Here is a 23,951-nt window from a genome sequence, read left to right as displayed (position 1 = left end):
TGGGATCCGTGACGGTCGCGTAAAGCGCGAAAATTTTTTCAGATTCACAAATCAATTTCGTCATTAATATAAGTATAGTTTATTCACATATTACTATCAAATATTTATCCTTTCTCAACCCATGTGATCAGATTCACCGGTAGAGTTGATGGAGGGAGTGTTTTCGAAAATTTAGGGGAAAGTTATAAATGATATGATGCATCTTCGGGTGAGCCAATTGTTGTTAGTCACTTTGTTGCATGCTCATATTTCTTCACCTCCCATCAGGATTGGCAGTATAGTGGAAAAATATTGGAATCACCCAAACGCACCAGAAATAAATTTATTTCGTGAGGACCACACGATTCCAAGTTAGTATTTCTTTTTGGGGCGCATAATATTCTCAGCTGTTCGCATCTGTACTGTGGGATCATATCGCAAAGGGCGCTACTATATTAAAATCACTCCAAAATTCCGGAGTCAATTCGTAAATTCAATTTGCATGTCGACGGTTGTCAACACATACTAATTGAATTACGTATCGACGGCCGCACAAATTTTCTGCTATACGATCGCAGGTTGGCCACCCCTGCGCTATATAGGGATGATGAAAGCACATAAATTATAAAATAATGAAACTTGTGCGCAGTCGAACCTTTCGTCGTTAACACAGCAAGCATGACATATTAACGATGCATACATTGTTCCGTGTAAATATCAAGTTAACCTCCGATCGACTATGGTAAAAGCAAACGGAGCCTCGACTTAATCCACCTTTTGAAATTACTCGAGAGTACTTTTCATAACTTTCGCTTTCTATAATTCTACTTGAGGTATTTTTCATTGGAAATTACTACTTCTATACTTGTAGTTGAGTATAAATTTTTGGAAATACTTCTAATGTTACCCGAGTAACAATGCTGGATACTTTGTCCACATCTAAAGCCTATTTTACCCGGTTGTTTCGACAACTTCACTAGTAGAAGTGATGCAAACCTATCCAAAATATATTTAAAGTAATGGTGGTGCGTCCGGATTTTTCATCGGTAGGTCATGATATCCAATATCCATGTCTTCTCCGCTTGGCGCTTAGCCTTACAGCAGTGGTTCCCAACCTTTTTCCATCCACGTACCATTTTGAGGTTTTATGCAGTGCTCGCGTACCACCTATATACGTTACGTGCGTTTCCACTATTTATGACGTCATACTCACGTATTTGACCTATGCGAGGTGTATTAACAAATTCTATTAAACTAGGCCAGGGATGTCAAACATACGGCCCGCCGGACGATTTTATCCGGCCCGCATAGCAATTCTGAGTACATTGAAATAAGATTATATTATCCATCACATCCACAGTAATAAACCAAATTACAACGTCCGCGTTGATAGTTGAATATCTTGTATTCATAACAACGCATACGCAGGGCCTAACACCAGATTATGACTAACGCAGGGGTGGCCAACCGTTTTGCCATTTACGGCCGCATTTCGACTACTCTGCCGCATTGTAGGGCATAGTCGTAATGAACGAGCTGGACGCCAAATACCCAGGAAGTGTCTATGTCCATTTCTGGTGAACTCCGGACTAATCTATTTAATGATAGGCTTACTATGCGCACCAAAATCGCGAGTGGTCACTGGTAATGTGAAGGAAGGAAGTGCTCATAGTCGCGCGAAGCGCGAAAAAACTTCAGATTCACCGATGAATTTCGTCATTGATATTGGTAGTCTTACATAATACCATAAAACATCCTGTCTCATCCCGTGTGATCAGATAAACTGGTGAGAGTTGTTGTAGGGATGTTTTCAAAAATCTAAAGCAAGTTACAAATTATGATGCATCTTCGGGTGGGCCAATTGGTATTAGTCACTTTGTAGCATGCTGTGATTTCTTGACCTCCGATCAGGATTGTTGGTATAGTGAGGAGAAAACGATTCCGATCTGATATTTCCATGTGAGGCGCATCATTTGCACTGATGTTCGCATCTGTATTGTGGGGCTGTGATTGCAAAGGGTGTTACTATATTAAAGTCGAAAATGTGGTTGCATTGAATCGCGCGCAGCGCGAAGAAAATTTCAAGATTAATTAAAATCTTTCAAGAAATAGGAAGTCAATTCGTAAATTCGACTTGCATGTCGACGGCCGCCAACACATACTAATTGAATTGCGTGTCTACGGCCGCACAAATTCCCTCTTACGGTCGCAGGTTGGCCACCCCTGGAATAAAGCAAAGGGAACACTGAAATATGTCTACTTGTATCGCTGGTAATGCCATTGTTTTAGTGGTTCTTAACTGTATTCAACCGGACAAACATCGTATTTTCGCCAATTTCATTGCTCGCAAATATTGGTGTTGCGACTCGCTAGAATAAAACCCCTACGATCCGTATGCTTGATAATAAAGTATTCCAGCGAGAAGAAATGGCACGAGCAACATTTTGGATTCCGTTGACTGGTCCTGCCCACGAGAGATTTCATGACTTCGATCCGGCCCGTGATGCAATTTGAGTTTGACACCCCTGAACTAGGCATTATATCAGCCGGGTTGATGGGATGTATGGAATTGTTTTTTTCACCACCAGTCACAAGAAGAACAACATAATGAAATAAAAACACACAACAAAAGTCAATTTATTTAATGCGATGGCTGCATTTGTTTATTTTCCACTAGCTTGTCGATGCGTGGCATACGTTTGCTTACAGCGCATCGAAAGTCATGTATGGGCGCAACAAGTCGGTTCCGTTTCTTCGACTTGATAGTCATCAGGGATGAAAATCCTTGCTCGCATTCCCACGTATAACGGAAAATTAGCAGCTGGGAAATAGCGTGAGACGACGGCTTCAAAAAACTCAAAAATCAACGTCACCTGAACTAGTAAGTCCCTTCGGTCGAAAAAAACAGAATCTACTCGCGTACCACCTGGAAGACCTACGCGTACCACAGGTTGGGAACCACTGCCTTACAGGGATAGCATGGCGGAGTGGTGCAAGACCGTACCAGGCTATTTCTGCATCTTCCTTGTGCAGCGGTATATGCACATCATGCACTCATGGTATGCATTTCTACATATCGTATATGCCGCAAAAACACCAAGGGCAGAGATAAACAGCGTTCTATTTCTATTCCTATGGTCCTATTACATACTGCCGTTGAATTAAGTGGATGAAGTCTGAAAGCATATTTACGTGAGTGCTAGAGGTCAAAATCCTACGTGAGTAGAAGCATTCGTTAGTGACCATCTCCGGAAAGCCAGGCAAACAGCGCGCTTCTGAATACGAGCCACATCATCATCTCTGATGTGTATCCTACCTGTGATGCAGGTGCAGTTGAAGTCACCTCCATCTACGCTACAGGTTCCACGGTTCAGACAGGGTGAATTTAAGCATGGATCTACGTGTTCGCAATGAGTACCAACGAATCCAGGATCACAGACACAATTATATCTGAACAAGTCTCGTGGGAAATGATATGAAATGCAATCAATGGAAGGATGATAACTTACCCGTCGATTGCTTCCACGCAGGTTCCGTTGCCTGAGCAGGTAGATTCATCACACCATGACTTTCCTGCAAGTATCACATGTTGAATATGGAATAAATACGATGGCGTTTCGTCAGCCCATGACCTCATGTATTATAATAATCTCGCTTCGCACCAGACCAAACGGGTGGCGCATATTTTTAATCTGTCGGAAAGTTAATCGTGACTTGATATAAACAATAATCAACTTCAGTTCACAATTTTAGAGACTGCTTCATAGTTAACAAATCTATAACCCCAGCGCCGTCGGTTTGACAGCAATTCCATCACTCACGTTCTATCAGGAAACCGAGAATTATGCTTGATGAAATTTATGTCAGTGTAATAGACACATATATGAACTAACGCTAGCCGAGTCTCTTTGCTGAGGGATGGGGAGAAGGCAGGTCAAGGTTTGTAACCATTAACCAAGTCCTGAGTTGGTCACAATGAACAAGTAAATATTTCTTGAATACCCCACAACTTTGGAACATTCTATTTGGTGTACCGTACTGTACATGCATTCAAATGAGCCAAATATTGTAATTTTAGATGTTTCAGCTTCAATGTTTCAAACAAGTGCCCTATTTAAACATCTTTCTTTTAAATGCATTTTAGTTGTAAGCACAACCCTGCATTTACCACGGACCATCACATGGAAGAAAATGAAATAAGCTACCATATTTTCCACAAAATTACATGCACAAGAATATGAGGTTACCTTTAACCGCGAGTTCAAAGCTGTATGAAAGCGAACCACTTCTAAGAGTTGTTAGTATGCAGCTATAATTCCCTTCGTCTGATTCCGTGATGTTCTGTAGAGTGGCTATTGAAACGCTCCCACCAGTAGAATTAACCATACGATCTGGAAGTACGGTTTCTGATACGTCTTCACGTGTGAACTTTACCCTGTATAGGTGAAATGGACCACAATTATACGACAGTAATTTTGACCGTATGTCGTAGCTTACCATTGGATTGTCGACCATCCATAAACTTCAAATACGCATTTCAGGACCACAGCATCACCTTTTATTGCTAAAGCAGTCTTTTTCTCGTTCGATGTACTATTACTGCAAAGCAAAAGATCAATCAATTTAAAATGTCTATTTTTTTCAGCTCCAAACTATAGATTTACATCCCGCAGAAAGAACGAATTCTAACCGGGCGCGTGGATAAGTGGCGCCAAAATGATGTTGTGATCGTGAAGCAGTCGACCCGATATCTTTCATAGCAATATACTTCTTCATTTGTCACTGGATAAATACTAGGAATGGTGTGAACCTCCGAAAGGTTCAGGTTCGTGTGAACGCGAAACTTTTTGAAAGGTTCTGTGTGAACGCGAACGTGAACCTCATGACATCACGTGACGTCAAAATGCTAATTCCAACCCTACATTTCAGTGAAGTGGAGCCCATGTTAATTTACACGATAGGCTACCTAGCGATGACTCGGGCCTCATAATGCTACAATGCTGAAGTACATATTGGCGTTTTAAACGTCAACAAATGCATCAACTAGGGCAATCAAATGATATATAATAATCCCATAAAACCAATAACCTCCGTCGCGTTGCCAACAATATCGACGAGGACTAGCAAGGGAATATAAGCTTACGCCCTAACGGTCTAGGCCAGACCGGAGAATGTATTAGGTGTCTGACTAATGAGTATTGCTACGTTGATATTGAGCAGAGTGCAAAACGGGTTTCTATACTTGGTACCGATATTATACCCCATTGACAAGCTATACAGCTGTAGCACCCTAATCGCACGGATTTTGTTTTTATGATACAATAAACATATGAAATCACGATTGACCCTGTACGCCTGAGACAGTTTTTACATCAGACAACGATATCGATTTCATTGATTGGTTGAATAAGCATCATTCGCTGACTACATACATGCAGTGTATTTCGCTTTTGATGTTGTGTGTTTGCGGGTCAAGGTCACAGCAGAGAGTCACTAAATATGCGAGCAAACTTTTACAAAAAAGCAAGTAAAAGTTTTGACATTGTCAAGATGTATGCTCGTTTAGTGTTGATTTGTTTATGCTTCCATCGCCATTCATATAATGGCCCGCAGCTGCCAGTGCAATAAACTTCAACCAAATATGTTACAATGAAGTGAAAATTGTAATATATGATAAGGTTCATAGTGCAGAACCTACCAAGGTTCGTTTGTAAACGTGAACCTATAAGCTTCTGAGGTTCACACACAGAACGCGAACGTGAACCTCACGTTCACAACATCCCTAATAAATACATAAGTGGGCTCACTCATGCTTATGGTCTGATACATAGGCGGTCATTTCTCGCGCCAATCTACGTGACTGGAACTGTTTTGTGCCAGTACACCAGCAATCCGTCCCAGATACTGACATCTACTTTGGTTTTCACTACTTTTGTCCGTGAATTAGTTATACATCTCTTGGTCGCCACAATTTCGTTACCTCTACGCGCCTTCAACATATAGATAATTAATTCTCCGTTTGATAGGTCATCATCGGCAGATCTATATACGCTATCCCTATCGCATACCTCAACAAGTTCTTATTCTCCGTTAGCAATTCTCCAGATATAGTTATGAGGTCTGACGTGGCCATGCTTATTCGAATTGGTGATCTTGACACCATCTATAGTTAAGCATGGCGGAATGGTGTGAAAGCATGAAACATTCATCTTTATCCAACAAGTTCATAACCGACGGGTGCGTTGCGTAAGTCAACGAGCGTTCGCTGTTAGCGTTAGGTATGTCGAATAGGAACGTCAATTTCAGGTACCGCTACGTTTAAAAGTATGTACTGTATACTTACCTTTTCAAAACGACTTCTTGTCTACCGCCTGGAATTGGTAACAAATGTTAGTTATGAACCCTCAGATAAATATTGGAATGAATGAAATTGCATTGGGATGAACAATGGTCACAGAGGGGCCGATAGCAAATGGTCATTATGTAGTTACAATTTAGTTAGACAAAGCATCAGCTCATTTGCACCCAATTATCGTCATCGACTATCATTATATAAGTTCTTAGTAGGTGGATGCCTATTTTAGGGGAACTTTAACGTGGAACCAACGGCTTCGGACCTAGGGGAGAATTGGGCAACACAGAGTCACACGCGTAGCCTATCCTAGACCTTTGAAGCAGACGCGCGCAAACGGGAAATGTGATCTTATTGTTAGTCATCGGGTAGCTCTTTCCTAGGAGGAATTTCGGTCTGAATATAGGCCTAAGGAGTCCACCTAACCAAACAGGTCGATAATCAATGTCCAATGAAGTTTACTCTTGCGAGAGCGAACAGGCAACCTGAGGTTGTACATTGTACAATGTATATAGGCCAGGGACATCTAAAACAAGTCCTTCTAGATATCCCTGATATGGCCTACATTTCGACGAGACAAATACGATAAGAACGATTGAGGTTGACAAACCTTTTAGGCTATAAGACACTGCCGAAATGTCGGAGACAAGGAACATCAACGTAGCAAGAAGTATGCCAATCGATGCCATAATGTCCAGAACAAATCCTGAAACAAAAGCTGAGCTTTGACGCGCAATGGCAAAGTATTAGGCCTAAATAGAGGATATTTGAAACTTTTTTTCTGGAAATCGCAAGAAAAAAGACGGTAGACCTATACTCCTATAGTGACTACGCACTACGCAGCCTTCGTATTCGTACATGCCGACTGCCGTTCAACACAAATGGTCATTGCGCATGAGATTTCCCCGAGTTTTTGTGGAAATGGTCGGATCGGGGCATACAATACAAGTATCAAATGCCCCGGCTTTCTATTATCTCGCAAGCAATGATTCGAATTCTCGAAATTATATATTTATATAATATATATATTTAATGTTTCATCCATGCCAAATAGAAAATAACTTAAATGAAAATAACGATAGAAAGGACTCAACGTGTAGGACGGGGTATTATCAAGTGGCGGCTCGGCACACGATAGGGTACTGGGACAAGAGTATAAAACAGCGAAGTTTGTTTGTTGACATCGGCTCATCCTGAAATGAAAATGTGTGACCCCTGGAGCAGTGCAACATGTGTATTGTGCATAATGGTAATCTGTACCTCACCGCACGCACAGTACAGTGATGACAAGGCCGTTTAATGTTTCACATGAGAGCAAAATGACTGCGGACGTAATGCGTGTGTGATTACCGATTTCTAAATTTCACCTTTGCTGAAATTTATGCGATCATAGTGCAATATGAAGTTTCCACCGTTTTCGATACTTGATTCTCAGGAAACCAGGAAAACGCCGTGGTAGGTATGCTCCACTGCAATCGACAGATGTAAATTTGCGATAGGTCATTCAGAAGCGACCAATCTATGACTAATTGCAGTATACCGGTGTTCTATAGATGCGTCATGGAAGAATTGGCAGACATTCGTTGCCAAGATGGAGAAGTGCACGGTTTATACGATCACCGAATATACCACGTTACTTGCGACTTATACATAACTTTGCTATAGATAGAGAATTCGATTGAATTAGACTAGTCGACCGTTGGTGGCCGTCGGTCGATTAGATGTTAATGTTCATGTTCAACTAAACCAGGCTCCTGACCAATGTTCAGGGTTCACTCTAAGCTGCGCGCGTGACACAGTCTGCGCGCACATAAAATCTGTGTCGCACACATAAAACCAATTCCATTCTGTGGTTCGAAAAAAAAAATTATCACTATGTCTTTCGCAGAAGGCACTGATGCTCATCTGACAAAACTGCCGACCATTTTAGATGTACTAATGTACATCACTAATTTGTAATCAGTAATTCGTAATCAGGCAAGCGATGTCATCTCGATAGAAACGTCGATTTCAACCCGAGTGCTCTGGGAAACACCATCTCATCTCTCCATCGGACGAGCAAGTTCACATTCCTCTTCGCTAAATTATATTCGTGAATGATTTTCGTGTTAGTCTTTGTCGTCTCCAAGTAGAGACATATGAAGGAAGTGATTGCAGTATAGGCTGACTCTGGCTTTCCCTTCCCAACAGGTACGAAACAATACGACCAAGTGGACGAATATCTTATTAAAATACCGTTGAAAAATTGCTGGAAATATCCAGATAGTACAAATACTTCAGTATATAAACAATAAATGAACTGCCCGACAAAAACAAAAAATAAGCTGGCTACTATCACCGCTTCGCTCAAGAAAATGACTCCTAAAGCAGTCCAAGTGGCGAGTGAGCCATAAAGAAAATAATATTACCCGTGCCAGCCTTTTTAATTGGAGTTCGAAATTGGACAGTGTGTTATTGCGAATTGCAATTCATTGATGCGGATAATAGTTATACAACAGGGCTTTGCAAACGTTGATCGGGAAATGCTACAACTGTGCAGTGTAAGGCGTTGAATTGCATTAGCTTCTCGGCAGCAAAATTCTGATTTTAATCGATTCGTTTGAATGGAAATCTTCTATATTCTACTTAACTTCATCGCCGCTGGACATACTGGTAACATATGCATAAACATCAAATTCCAGCTAATTGCGCATTTGACAGAAATCGGATTTCAATTGATAAGGATATACCCTCATATATTTCTTGTTTCAGTCACACTTGAATAATCGCATTTTAAATCTGACTGTATGTCTTGGTAGTAATGGGTGAATTGCATGTATTAGAACGTCACATCAGTGTTTTAACGCAGTATGCCTACACAGGGGTGGCCACCATGCGGCCGTATAGCAGGAAATTTGTGCGGCCGTCGCGTTATTCAACAAGTATGTGCTGGCGGCCGTCGACGAACAAATTGAATTTACGAATTGACTCCCGATTTCAATTATTCTTGAAATTTTCTTCGCGATTTTCGCGATTTAACGTGATATATTTTAATGTAGTGCCCTTAGCAATCTGAGCCCCACAGTACATATGCGAACGGTGGCGAGATAGCGTAGTGGTACGTTCCACAGCTGCAACAGGAATGGATTGCGGGTTCGAGTACGACCGAGGTCGACTTCAGAATTCCTACCCAAGTGTTGGAGGTCTATCTAGGCTCCTCGTCGCCATCTGACACACGTAACCAGTGTCTTAAGCCTAGAAGTGGACCGTGCTACGGAATGATAATGAAGAATGTCGGCCTGGTGTAAAATGACCAATGTAGTCGAAACACCATGAATATGAAACACAACAATAACAAAAACAACAACAACGTCAGATGAAACAAAAGAAGAAAATGATGTGCCCTATATAATAAATACCAACATGTAATCGTGCGCTCCTCACGAAAGAAATTTGTTTCTGGTACGTTTGCAGCATGCCACAAAGTGACACATTTTGGCAGAAGTCATTTACTTCAGAATGCCACCGTATTCGAACTGCACCTAAAAGGACTTTCAAAATATGCACCACATAGCACACGTGCAATATACGTGATATCGAGGTTTAACGTCATCGCGTGTCATTGCTTCTTAACCCATTGCAACACCACAGAGTCGCACGTGTGTTATGGTGCATATTTTGAAAATCTTTCAGATGCACTTCGAATACGGTGGCGTTTTGATAAAAATGGTTTCAATGACTTTACTTCAAGTTGGGACCACATCATGTTTCTAGCGCAGTTCCCCCTCTTCTCTCATAATGTGATTAGCTGGTGTCATGTAATGAAACGAAAGGTAAATGCTGTAATTTGATTCTATCATTAAATCATGGAACTTGAATGGATACACGCATGTCTGGTGTCACGCACTGTTGCCCAAGGGGCCGCGCAGTGAGTTGGAGTGCTTGCGCAGACTCGTGAAAAATTAGAGGGAACATTGGTCCTGATTCCACCACCAAAATGTTTAGAACTTGCTGAAAACAAATATCATACAGCTTCTAAACACTACAGATTGTGAGATATCTGTAGTAGGCCTATTACAAGAGAATCTTACTCAGGCATGAAGTAATGTAGCTTACGCTACTTCTGCAAATATTCTACAACCTGGAACTACAAGGAATATTTAATATCTATTTAATAACTGGAACCATTGACTTGAATCTGCGGTATATGGATTTGGGACTTGTTCGTGAGCGGATTATTCGCACACTTTCATCATTTGACAATTCATCGGCAGAGTTATTAATATATGCAAAGACTCTCCAAATCGTTTCGACGCCTTCCTGTCTTTCATTATGTCGCAATCTTGTTATGTATTGATCCGGTAAAATTGTTAATAGATTGAATTGAACTGAACTGCATACTCTATATGTAGCCGAGGTTATTATGCCATTTTCCGTCTGCAACATCATTCTGCCTTTCAAGTGTTGTTCTCAATTAGAGCTCCCTGTTTCAGGGAAACTAATCATAAAGCATTTGGTTTTGATGCAATCGTGCATCTTCTAATAAAGCTCAATTTTGATATCATGACGTGATTCACGTGAACAGAATCGTAACTGAGGTAAGTCCGACAAATATTGATTTTCTAAGACAGAACAAAACGTCTTAAAATAGGAGTAATATACGGTATATTGTGAAAGTATATACTCGAAGTAAGCAGACAATAATATAGCTTTGCTAAGCTTTTCGCGGCAGTGATTGGTGGAATTTCAATTTTCAGTAACACTAGCCAACATTCAAAATTGTGCTGGCAATCGTCACTGATCGCTATGTTGATACCAAATGTACTGTTTGGAAACCGCAATCCGAGATTGTCGGCCATCGGGCGGCAGCCATGTTGTCGAGCGCTTATGAGTATTCAACGGTTGACATGACACAAATCGATCCATAATATCCATCTGATACTTCATAAAACTCTCAAATCGGTCGTTACTTGGGCTCAAGCAACACTCAATTCAACTCAAACAAACTCAAACAAATAATTACATTGATGAAGATTCAACTTCCAAAACGATACTTCACTCTCGGAATACGTACTATGAAATGCAAATTTTAGCTAATTTGGCTGTCAAAATACGAAGCAGATGTAATATTAGGACAAAATGACTTGGCAACTAGCGTCTAGAGCAGGGGCGGGCAACATACGACCCGCGACGGGATTTTGAGCGGCCCGCAGACGCTTTCCGGTCTTACTTGATGATGTGGCCCGCGGGTCTACATACATTTGCGAGCAAACATTTTCGAACATGAACATTAACAATAAAGGCTGCGTTACAATCTGATTGATGTTTACGTGTAGTATTTAATACGTCCGACAGAAACAGGCAGAGTTCAGAGAACACGTTGAAAACTTTGATCGACCGCAGATGTCTCATTGACTTCAGCAGCTATCGAAGTACATTACATAAAATTCATTGAACACTGTTTTTGGTGTCTATGTTTTAAAATTAACTTAAGGTTTACATTAAATATGATTTATTCTATGTATAGGCGGATATATCCGTGATTAATGTATGGATCCATGAATCTAGCCCGTCAACTACTTCATTTTCCCATATCCGGCCCGCCGACTGGAGAAGTTGCCCGCCCCTGGTCTAGAGCAATGAAAAACGTTTAGAAGACAGAAGTAAGACGATATACTAGCCCCGCTGACCCTCTCCCCGTTCAAGTCTGGATATGCATTTGTGTTGAATTGATACCTATCTAACAAAAAGGTATAGGACATAACTGTGGAATATAAAAATCGAAATTTATTGGACGCGATAGCGCATATTTCGATACGTGTGCATACTATATAGCCACGTACACATTATAGGGGCGATGGGGTAAACACTTTAACGCTTGGTCCATCTTTTCTTTCGATCAAGTCATCCAAATACGCCGCAACAGTACTAGGTACCGTTTGTTCGATAGGCCCAATTGTGACGTCTTTCTGTGAATATATTAATTGCCTTGTGTAATATATCAATATAATAAGCCGATGCGAATTATAGTAGAAACGTCCCTCATATAGGATGATTAGTTCCGCTGCCATTAAGCGCGTAGTGTAGTCTATATGCATTACTATATCCAATCAGAAGAATTCTTTCATATAGCAGTTTGCAGTATAGACTCTCGCGAAGAATATAGGTATACTCACACCAGCCTTCTGACAAGTGATTGCGCAATCATCGGGGTTTTCCGACTTTATGCTCTTGGTTAAACAGACGCGACTTGTGCAGTACAGATGCATCTTGAATGTAATAAGTGTGAAACCGTTGAAAAAACAAATTTTGAACACTGTTTAGAATAAGGTTACCATATTTTGAGATCCGAAAGAGAAGGCACTTTTTAAAGACTCTGACAGCTGTAATACCGGAAAGGAAAATGGTTAATTTTAAAAGTTTTCGACCAATAGTACCTGTGTTGACTAAAAAAAGGTCATCACTTCGACTCGACCTCCGTTTGCCCCATATTTTTACGAAACTCTGACGTTCGCTGCGTGGATGTCGAGTTTTTAATGGCATTTTAATACTTTGATCAGAAAAAGAGGACAAATTCTTAAAAAGAGGGCATTTCGGCGTCCTCCGAGGACACTTTTAATTTATTGAAAGAATAGGACAAATCCTCTTAATAGAGGACATATGGTAAGTGGTAATCCTAGTTTAGAACCAGGGATATCTAGTTCTAGATATCCCTGTTTAGAACTAAGATTCCTGTATACCAGTGGCGAGCAAACATTTTCGCTCGACATCCTTTTTCAGAATTATGGAATAGGCAAGGTATCACGATTATAAAACCAAACATAAAGGCGTGGCCCAATTATTGCCAACCCCGCGGTAGTCACAGCAGTCACGATCCGACCATCGACAAGAGCGCGCGAGAGAGAGAGTGAATTAAGAGTGGGACTACGGAGTACGCAAGGGTGATAACTGAAGTCGTCCACGAACCTTGCGAAAACAAAGGACTTGCATATCGCAAAATTTATTGTGGTGATAGACTTCCAGTCGAGCCGATTATTCGAGTATCACTCGTTGTGACGTCATAACAGTATGAAAGGTGTAGAACAGTGGTTCCCAAACTTTTTCGGCTTGTGGCACACTAGAAAACTTATAAAAAACTCGCGGCACACTTACCAAATGTTGCTTCGAAAAATATTTTGACGTGTTTATGATACGCTGCTTTATACGAACGTATATACGACTAAAACAGCGTTGCATTGACGACAAATATATACCCACACGCCCCGTCGTCAATACCTATAGTATACCTTTCGCTTACAGCTTTTAATTTCAGTCAAAGCAGAAATAGCCACGAAGGTGCAAATAAAAATAAAATTTCAATTGCTTTTGCACCTATCATGAAATAGGATTTGGAAGGATACAGTCAGAATTCCTCTTTTGTGGAAACAACGTAAAAATTTGGCATTTCGCAAATAAATGAGTCGTTCATCTTCTGCAAAAGATTGCTTAATACATTGCTTCCATCTTAAGTTCTCAAGAACTAATTCTGGGAAGTCCAGGCAAGTGAGAATCGAATCAAAGACTTTATTCGAGACATAGCAGCCCAACTATAACTTGTCAATTAGCCTACCCATATCGGCAAGGTCATGATTGGTTTCATGGTCATGGTCACATGTAGACATTTACAGCTATTAAGCAGTTGGGGCACTTTCAAGCAACGTGTGATGGTGAGTGGCGAGACAGCGTTATGGTATAATCCACAGCTTCAACGCCAATGGGTTGCGGGTGAGTCCGGCCGAGGTCATAAAGTGTTGGAGGATTATCTAGGCTGCTCCTTGCCATCTCATCCGTGTAAGCGGTGTCTTACAAAAAGCCTAGAAGTAGGTCGTGCTACAATCGCAGCCACGGAATAAATATTAACTATAGTGGCCCGGTCTAAATGACCATATTAGTCGACAAACACCACGAGTAGCTCAAACAACAACAATTTTAAATATTAATACAGTTCTCCAAAATTCCAAAAGGTTCGCGGCACAACTGACGATCTCATTACTGTGCGTGGGAATCACAGGTGCAGAAAGTTCAAATGTACCACAGTTTTACATCACATTAAAGATAATTTGAGATTTATAATGGAGTTCGGGTTACCATACGTCCTCCTTTTTGAAAATGTCCTCCGAGGACGCCTAAATGTCCTCCCTTTTGGCAATTCGTCCTCCTTTACAGATTTTAGAGCTAAGATAGTGGATAGAATCGAGTGAAAATGGGCATAAATTACGCTAAATAGGAAATTCGTGGTTCGAACGAAAGTGACGACTTTTTTTTAAAGTCAAACAACGTAAATTGTGAAAGAAAAACTGTATTTCTGGAGTGGAGCCAGAAAGTTGACCTTTATTTAGTCGACCAACCACCATGTCGTGTAAAATTTACCCTTTTTTCCTGAATTTACTCGAGTATTACAAGTTTGATAATTTGGAAAAAGTGTCCTCCTTTCCCGCTTCCAAAATATGGCAACCCTAATGAGTGATGTATTCATATTGAAATAAACCCGAGTGTTTTTGGCTGACACTCGTCAGTAATTATAGTTAAGAATTGGAGAGGACATTGAAAATCACAAAGCAATCGTATCACCAAATACGACGTCACCGTCATTAAATTTCTAATATAATCGAGGCAATGAGATCGCTCAAACGCAATGTACTATGTTTAGATGGAACACGAGCTCTTTCTGTTGGCACAAACTAGGTTGAAGTTTATTTTGATAAAAGTCTACTCCTATATAGGCGCACAAATGAAAGGGTGAACGGCCTGTGCCGCCGACGCGAAACCTGTCGTCTCGATCGCACGAACACATTTCCAATCGTGCCCATTTCATTGCGTCTTGTGGCGATGATGAAAGTGTACTGATCACGACTTTACAGAAATGTTCTTGCCACTATCGTCCGTAGCTTTCCGAGTTTCGCATGCAGCGATACGAGAGCAATAGAGGCTTGCAAGTAGGGTTGCATTTAAAACAAACGGTGATTTAAAACACTTTGTTTAAAACAGTGTTTGAAACCAGAGCCTTTCAAAAAATTCCATAATTGTGTAAATATTTTCCAAAAAACATGCAGTATGAGCCTACAGACAATTACAAACCGATTTAGCCGACGTATATGGATATGGGATGGTTGGAACCCTCAACAGTTATAGTACAGATATTTCGTTAAGGAGCTATATTTCATTTGTATTTCAATTGTCTATGTAAATCCATTATGACGTCACAATTGAATATTCGTGACTTCGTGGCTTTAAAAAACATTTAAAAAACATGTTTTAAATTAGGGCCTTTTTTTAAACATGTTTGTTTTTAATTGATTCTTGTTTTAAATGCAATTCCACTTGCAAGCTTCCATAGTGGAAAATATCATCGATACTACAATTTTCGTTTATAAATTAATTATCAGTGGCAAGAAACGTATGGTTTCAGTACTCGAAAATATCATCTCCCACTGCACGACTTGAATCATTAGAATTAATACTTGATTCATGTTCGAGTATACTTGAAACATTGTGCCCAGCCCTACTGGTTATTGGAGTGATGACACAATATCGCGGTCGGGTAGGCCCTAATAATGTCACACATGCTCGACATGTGATGTCTGGTGACAGCTTCAAGGAACATATAATAATAATAAAATCCCAAGTTTAGCGGAGATGTGCTTCATGTCAGCATTTTTTCATTTGATCAACAAAGTATTGCGGTCGTCTATGTTTAGCATACCGTGCATATTTAATTCAACCTATCGTAACACGATGGTAGATATGATACGGGATTACCATTGCAAACTGGAAATATAGGATTTATATTTCTCTATAGAAAAATAATATCGTTCTCGTCGGCTCGTGACTCGAGGTCAAGCAAGAAGACGTCGCTGGTATATGCTACTACTGTCAGTTATAATCACGTGGAAATAATTCAGATTGAATAAATGTACAACCTGTCCAGGATACGACTTGAATGTAAATGATTCAAAACTGAAGTAGGCCGCGTGCGGATCACTGCGATAGCCGGTGAAATTCTCGATTCGGAAAGTTTCATCCAAGATGCATCTATAATTGAGCGTAAAATATTTTGAATCACCCCATTGCCCCCACCAATGCCGTATCCAGCTTTCTGGATTGCGCTAACTCACCAAATCGAAATGATTTAATATTACGGACCGTATACGCCGCAGCTCACACCATATTGACCCGAGCCCTCAAAACATTTTTAAAACAATGAAATATAAGACAATTCTTAATTTACGATATGAATTTATTACACTGGTCACCAAAAAACAAATTCGAGTGCCAGCGATATTTTAATGGTTTTAGGATATTTTGGGGCTGCTGATTCCGAAAATGACATTCGTTTCATTGAATTAGCTCTATTTTTTGAGATATTGATGTTTTTTATTTAAAAAAAACACGAAAAAACGTTTATTTTAGTAACTGCCAAATGCGAACAGAAGTATCAGTAACATGCATATTGGAAATGTCTCTTATTAAGCCAATGCAATACTTATTCTGGAGCAGATATTCAACTTTGTCTATTTGCTATTCTAGCATCACATGACATCGGAAACAAGACATTGAAAACACTCCATTTTGGACAGCCCAAGTTATTTAGCTGCAGGGCTGCAGCCCGTGACAGTATGTTGCTGTACTGTATACCTCTACCGTTATGAGTGATTTCCTCAGCTTTATGCAAACTGTACATGTACATTGTACAGCATGACACAGTAAGCCAGGCGATAGGAGGGTAACAGTAGAAGCATCATTCCGATAATCTGCAGTCTCATTGTATTGTTAACCACATGTAAAGTGTCGAGCACTCCCTTCAGTTATCACATGACATCAATATCTCATTTTATAGCTATGTAGCTAATGCGTGTTTCTATAGTTGTATAAGGTGCTTTGACACCCTACTAAATGTACTTTGAGCGTTACTAAAAGCAGTGCTTGTGCTTGACGTCAGCTGCTTTTGTTTACTGCTGTCGCCTAATTTTGGCTTGATCTTCACATGAAACATGATTCCCGTTTAGAAGGCTCTCCGTGTTAACGATTGCGTGTTTAGCGATATCGCTTCAGAACTAATAGCATGCGGTATGTATATGCTTGAAGACATATGTAGACTCATCAAAGTTGTAGAAAAAGTGAATAATTTTACCTACGTCAAAATTGGATATTTTTAGCATTTTTTAAAACTAAAATATAGAATATCTCGAAAAATAGAGCCATTTCGAAAAAAAACTAATGTCATTTTTGGATTCAGCGACACGCAATTACCCTTAAACCGTTGAAACTTTCTTGGCACTAAAATGTGTGTTGACCAGTGTTATTTTGTGCGCAGCTATTCATGTAACCAGTTGGCTTGCTTGGATGATTTCTATTGTTTTCTATAACAAACGCGTATTACCCAAGTCGTTGTTTTGTGATATTCATGTTGTTTCTCGGCTACAATGGTCATTTACAACAAGCCGATATTCTTTATTAGGATTTCGTATCTGCCGACACGGCCCACTTTTAGGCTTTTGTAAGACACCGTTTACGCGGATGAATGACGAGTCAAGTCAAAATTGGTCATAAGTATAGGGCAATTTTATATGACATTGCAAAAATGTCAAAATTCTGTCAAAAGTGTAGCGCTAGGTCAAAAATTTGTCAAAATTGTTTACGAAGTCAAAATTTTTTTGCAACCCACATTTCGTTTGTGTCATAGATGTTCGCACTGTCGGTGAACATTTAACATTTTACAGCTTGTAGCCTACTTTATAGGTTAACCGTCATAGACGGCCCATTGTCTGTTCATTGTGAATCACAAACGGTCAAATGAAACAATTATTGCCTGGCTTATGGGCATGCGACACAATGGAAAACAGTAAATCAGTTTTGCGACACTTTAGCATGAGTCACTTTGGCATGTGTTTTCACAACCCCAAAACTTACCCTAACCCCAAAATCAACCGCTATATACATCCTAACCCTAACCCAACCCTCAATCCCAACCAGTGGTCTCAAACACGCAGCCCGCGAGACCATTTTGTGAGGCCCGCGTCGGCTTTTTGGATTTTAAAATATTCGACTATATTTAAATGCCACATGTCTTGTTTCTGATTTGAGAACTTGAAATTCACTCAAAAACTACTCCAAAAACTTGAAGCTACTCATCAAACTTCGCTATCTCATCACTTTCAAAAGCTACCATGCGGTGGAAGATCAGCTATTATGTCACATTACGTGATCATGGTGATAAAACGTGACCCGTTGATGATTCGTGACTGAAAATTGTGATTTGGAATTCGGCGCGACCTTTCGTATAATTAGTCAAACTTGGACCGACTGGTTGATAAAATAAAAATGAGTCGAGCCGAGTCGGGTCAAACAGAGGACTTGTGACTCGGAACGCCGTGACTTAACCACGGTCGCAACATACTATCAAAATGTCATGGAGAATGGCAATTTATCAAAATGTCGTAGCTTGTATTGCGTCTTGCGTTATAGCGTTTAGCTATGTAACCAGGTCGGTGTGGCAACCGTTGGCATATTGTTACCCACTTGATGTATAGTTAGTTACATCACGGGTCATCTTGGGTCTCTTTATCCATGATAGTATCGCCAATTAAAGAGTAGGGGTACGCTCAACAGCTGTAACAGCGATGGACTCTTCGGTGATTGGACATTTATATTACAATGGCAAAATTATTTCATTTACGTTGTTATTGTTCTGTTTCAATATTCGAACGCTGATTTAATTTGACTTTGGTAATGGCATGATCAATAGTCTACTCACAAGAAGTATGCTCGAAGCCATAATCAGGCTGCATTACTCAAATGCTCTGATATCAAATCAATCTTTGTTACATTCTAAAATATTCTACCTGTGGCACTTCAAATGTCCGCCCGCTGCATAATTATAACACGACAGTTTTTGCGATGTCATGAATGATGCATTTGTCTTCTCGCCCGGTTTCTTCAGTATTTCGACAAATTACACCAAGTACAACAACAATGTTATTCAAATGTTTAAAGATAAGACTTTTTCGTGGCAAGAGTAAATATCACAATAGTAAATCACATTTTCACGATGTGTATGGAATGCCAGTCTGCAAGGTCCGTCAAATATGGTCTACTTAGAAATACACATAATACCTCTATTTTCTGCTGCGGCCCGCTGCGTCAAATAAAACTTGGAAATTGGTCCGCGAGCCCATTTGAGTTTGAGACCCCTGATCTAAACCATACCAAGCCCTAACCCCACATTTACCCACATACTCAAATTTCGCACGCCCAATTGTCGCATGCTGAGGTGTTGCATGCTATTATGTCGCATGCTCATATGTCCAGTTGTCCACGGACCGAAACAACTAGGTTGGCAATTGACACGGTGTTATGCTCAACCAACCGTGATATCCCGATTTTGCGGCAACTGATGTAGGTGCAGCTCTTGCTTCGGTTTTGCTTTTCGAAATGCCGAAATTGACAAATACACACCAGAACAAAGTTTGCATTTATATGCGAGAGTTTCCACTACCGTTTCGCAGGCACCCAAATGGCAAACTGCTTCGTGCCTTGTGCAGTCAATTCGTGAACTGTGACATGCGTTTTAGAGTAGAAAGCCCCCGGTCGTCAGCAAAGTATAACGTCTGCTTACAGTAGCGGATATTACCGACGCAAAGACACCGATACAGCCTTCCATTGCAAGTTCAAAGACTGACTTCAAGAGCAAGTTGGTTGAGGCCTTCCTAGCGGCAGATATCCCTTTGCAGACATGTTAAGAGTTGCCATTATTTTAAAGTCAAAAAGTTATTTCGGGTCAAGCTACTTCGTAAGGACAGACAGCTCCCACTAGAAATGAAGAAAAATAAAATTATTCCAACATTATCTGCGAAAACGCCTTATTTACATACACGATGGCGAAATTTTGTCCAAATTAGGTTTTTAGGCGGACAAAGTAATAGTGGTTTTGGGGTTCTGAAAGGCACTGATTCCAGATATAACCGTAGTTTTTTCCAATTGGCTTTTGTTTTGAAGATAACCCATTGGGTTATTTTAAATAAAATCCTATATTTTCGTTGTATGGGCTGAATAGAAAAATCGGCTCAGTCGTACTATAAATTTCAGTAATTCAAGCTACTTGTTATTTTAAAACTCTTTGAGACCCGACCCACTCATATGAGTGGGTGATTGTCTTCCAGAAATACCCGCACCCACTCATATGATTGGGCGACGACCACATCACGATTTTGATTGCACACCGAATTTGATTGCATCAAAAATAACGGGGAAGTCCACTAATGCAATATTCCAAACTTTATTCTTCATGGTAGAAGCGATGCGAGGCACAATTGATATTATATACTATATATATATAATGTATAGCACGATAGTAGGCATAGCCGTTTAGATCAATCCGAAAAGTATGTTTCAATTGTGAGCTCAAACACAGATATAAAATGTGATTGATGAATAAACAATGGTAGCCTAACAATGCTAACCTTCTCAACTACGCGATTTGATCGGCAAGGATACCGGTACGGTACGAGTACGACATACACTCGTACAGCAGTGAATGCGATCTTATCTGATACTCCGAGCTAGCACCAACATATCAAGAACGTATTGACAGGAGGCTTTCGCACATTGCCGTAAGGCAAGGAAGCAATCAAACCCTTCACTGGTGTGCCAGGCGTTTGCTTAGACAATTTATATATGTCTCCACAAGGCGTGTTTCACGAAATCTTTATTGAATATTTTTTAAATAACATCAGAACACTATAAAAACATCATACATAGCACAGTAATTTCAAAATTGCCCTTGTTGATCTTGTGCTAGACCAGTGGTTCCCAACGTGGGCGATATCGCCCCCCAGGGGGCGATTTGGCGATCTAGGGGGCAAAAATGACGAAGGGGCGACAGGGGGGCGAAAATGGACAAAGGGGGCGACGGGGGGCGAAAATAGCGAAGGGGCGATAGGGGGGCGATGACGCGTCAAAACGGCTGACTTTTTTTTTTTGTAGTCAACCCACAGGAATTTAGTTACAGAAGTGTGTTAAATTGGATGTCGAGCTGAAAATTTGACCATTTTTTTTAGTCAACCCGCCGGTGATTACAGTTTGTATGCCCAATTTTCGGTACACAAAATTTGGGGGGCGATGATCGGTGTTGACCTTGAAAAGGGGGCGATGGGTCGAAAAAGGTTGGGAACCACTCTGTGCTAGACCCATAAAAAGAGCCAAATCATCAATTTCCCGAACGTTGAAACGCAAGTCAAATCTTTCACACCGTTGCAAAAAAAGCGCACTTCTTCATTTACCGGTACATCATTTGGTTTCACCCAGTAAATTGGTAGAACCTGTTAATAAAATCAAGACAATATGCACATATAAATTATGAATTTGAAAGGTGAAATGAAAGAAATGGCAAATATGCAATTCAGCAAACAAAATAGCATAATAACTACGGTATATTATACAGTATATATGGTAGTTGCTGAAGAATAGCATCTCTATGAGCATGATCTTTGCTTGAGTAGACATCTAATCAGAAATAGCTGAACACTGGATGGATGAAATGAAAATAAAGTGCAAACAGTACAGAATATAATGATGGTAAAATCTTCCTTTCCTGCCCGATCAAATCTCTAAGCCCGCCTTACTTGTAAACCAACTCACAACTACAATGAAGATACACGTTTTCAGAGGCACTCCAACGCGTTACCTGCACCAATATTACTTTTGAGTTACAAAACAAATAGGACTTGATTGACACTACCCGTTATTTTTTCTATAACATTTACATGATTACCAGCAATATCTTACCCTTCATATTCAATTTATAACCATATAAATAAATTAGCCAAAAGTACGTACTTACCGCAACTTCTCCAGCGAATATTTACTCACCGCAAATCCACCTACACAAGATCTCTCCACACGGCTGCACCTAGTTTTCCAAATGATTTCTAAATCTGTAGAATGTAAACGTTTACATTCTATACCAAATCATACAGCGAATAGCGTCTTGATGCGCTCTAAATAGTGATGGGTCACACGCGTCGAATGATCGAAAATTAGCGAGTCTATGAATCCTAGAAAATTCCCAATTAAATGCAATTTTCCGGGAATTCGAGGTGTTCAGAGACAATGGTCTGGGATTGAAAGAGTTACACGTTGAAGACTGTTTTAAATCAAAATACACCAACAGAATTATATTTCGGGGTATTAGATTTATCATAGTTGGAGACTTTCACGGATATCTTGTACATAAATAAACTCCAATCATGTATAAAAGTATTTTCCTAGATACTCAAATAACGTTGCATTAATTGAATCAGTATTATGCCAAACACCTATTTTAAATTCAAAATAATCAGTTGGAATATAATATTAACAACTTATATTAAAGCAAAATTGTTTGTTGCAGGCTACTATTTTCGCATGCAAGCAATTTAGTACAGTTTCTGGAAAGGTTCCAGCAATAGTCTGCCATAATATGTTCGTCGCATCTGCATTGATATCTTTCTTTGTTGTTTTGATGTATTGATGAAACCTTTCCCCTTTCTATTCCCTCTAATCAACAATATTATCAGGTAATATATCAAGGTGACTGATCAGGAACTGAGATTTAATGCTCATGTTTGCTCCAAGGTTTCCATATGCAGATACCAATTTTTGGACCAGCTGTTTGTGGCTGGGTGCTTTGTGATCTTCCAAAAAGTTTTTATTTACTATTATCCTAAATGGGATTCCATTCAGTGAGCACCTTTCTTAATATGAAATTGGAATCCTTCATCCGTATTCGAATCTGATGTCCATCAAAGATACCAGATTTAAGCTACTCGTTTGATATAGAGACTAGGTACACTCACTTTGTTGGCTCAGCGAAAAATTATCCATTTACAAGTCATAATAGATGAGACTCATATAAGTACTTTAGTTAGATTTCCCAGGGACAAATGTGATAGCATTACACTCCACTTTCATCTTGGTAGAATGACCAATTGGCACTAGAGAAAACATATTTCCGCTGTGCAAAAGTACAATTTCTAGGCTTGATAAACTGCTTTTTCTACAAGCAAAGTTCTCGTTAATGTTAATATTGATGGAATAACTGAGAACGACATGCGGGTTCCTAGTCAATTATGTATTTATGCGCAGTATGAAAGTAGAAAAATCTAAGATTTACCTCCTACCAACTGAAATTTTCAAGGGATTTTGGGCTTTTTTATGGGTATAAGTGTCTTCTTTTCTAGAGCCAATCTACGGCTGGATATTCGTAATCAGCAACCTTGAAAACCCCAGAAACGACTCCTAGATGGTTTTTTTCATTCTGTTGACCAGGGTAAATAACTGGCGCTTGGACATATCAATATTATCAATATTATCAATATTATCAATATTATCAATATCAAGATTTCAGTGAATATGCGTCTATCATTTTGTGCAACGGTGTCATCGCCGAAGATCATTCTGCGAGTGCAGACGCGAAGTTGCGTGTTAGACGACACGTTCTCTCACGATTGCGAATATAGTTAGAGTCAATTCCGTAAATTGGGCGTATTTCTAGTTTTAAAATATCAGGAGGGGGCCCCAATGCTAAAATCAAGAAATCGAGTGACAATAAATCGCTCGAAATGCT

At 39.9% G+C, this 23,951-nt stretch overlaps 2 protein-coding genes and 1 long non-coding RNA gene across 4 annotated transcripts in view; all 3 read right to left on the bottom strand.

Annotated features, from left to right (window-relative positions):
• Positions 1–7,097, bottom strand: part of LOC145457684 (uncharacterized) — a 126,472-nt gene extending 119,375 nt beyond the window's left edge. The window contains exons 1-4 of the mRNA XM_080335949.1: positions 6,942–7,097; positions 6,323–6,350; positions 4,477–4,578; positions 4,227–4,414 (exon numbers count right to left, since the gene is read on the bottom strand). Of these exons, the coding sequence (XP_080192075.1) occupies positions 4,227–4,414; positions 4,477–4,578; positions 6,323–6,350; positions 6,942–7,020 (397 nt within the window). The 5' untranslated portion in view covers positions 7,021–7,097. The remainder of the gene's footprint in view (positions 1–4,226; positions 4,415–4,476; positions 4,579–6,322; positions 6,351–6,941) is intronic.
• A 3,855-nt stretch (positions 7,098–10,952) lies between these two features.
• LOC145457070 (uncharacterized) overlaps positions 10,953–23,951 on the bottom strand; it is a 32,867-nt gene continuing 19,868 nt past the window's right edge. Inside the window, exons 15-18 of one of the 2 annotated variants that reach the window (XM_080335231.1) lie at positions 16,270–16,381; positions 12,646–12,693; positions 12,487–12,579; positions 10,953–12,279 (exon numbers count right to left, since the gene is read on the bottom strand). In XM_080335231.1, coding sequence (XP_080191357.1) covers positions 12,157–12,279; positions 12,487–12,579; positions 12,646–12,693; positions 16,270–16,381 — 376 coding nt within the window. In that variant the 3' untranslated portion in view covers positions 10,953–12,156. The remainder of the gene's footprint in view (positions 12,280–12,486; positions 12,580–12,645; positions 12,694–16,269; positions 16,382–23,951) is intronic. The other variant, XM_080335232.1, reaches the window with a different exon arrangement.
• On the bottom strand, positions 21,036–22,284 carry LOC145457071 (uncharacterized). The gene is made up of 3 exons (XR_013920773.1): positions 22,188–22,284; positions 21,523–21,666; positions 21,036–21,136 (listed from the first exon to the last, which is right to left on the bottom strand). It is a non-coding gene; the product is annotated as an uncharacterized LOC145457071 (long non-coding RNA).

The sequence above is a fragment of the Botryllus schlosseri genome, chromosome 15, assembly GCF_051294905.1.
Source record: "Botryllus schlosseri isolate E-star chromosome 15, Bs_hap1, whole genome shotgun sequence".
NCBI classification, from domain to species: domain Eukaryota; kingdom Metazoa; phylum Chordata; class Ascidiacea; order Stolidobranchia; family Styelidae; genus Botryllus; species Botryllus schlosseri.
This window is presented reverse-complemented; position numbering and strand designations above follow the sequence as displayed.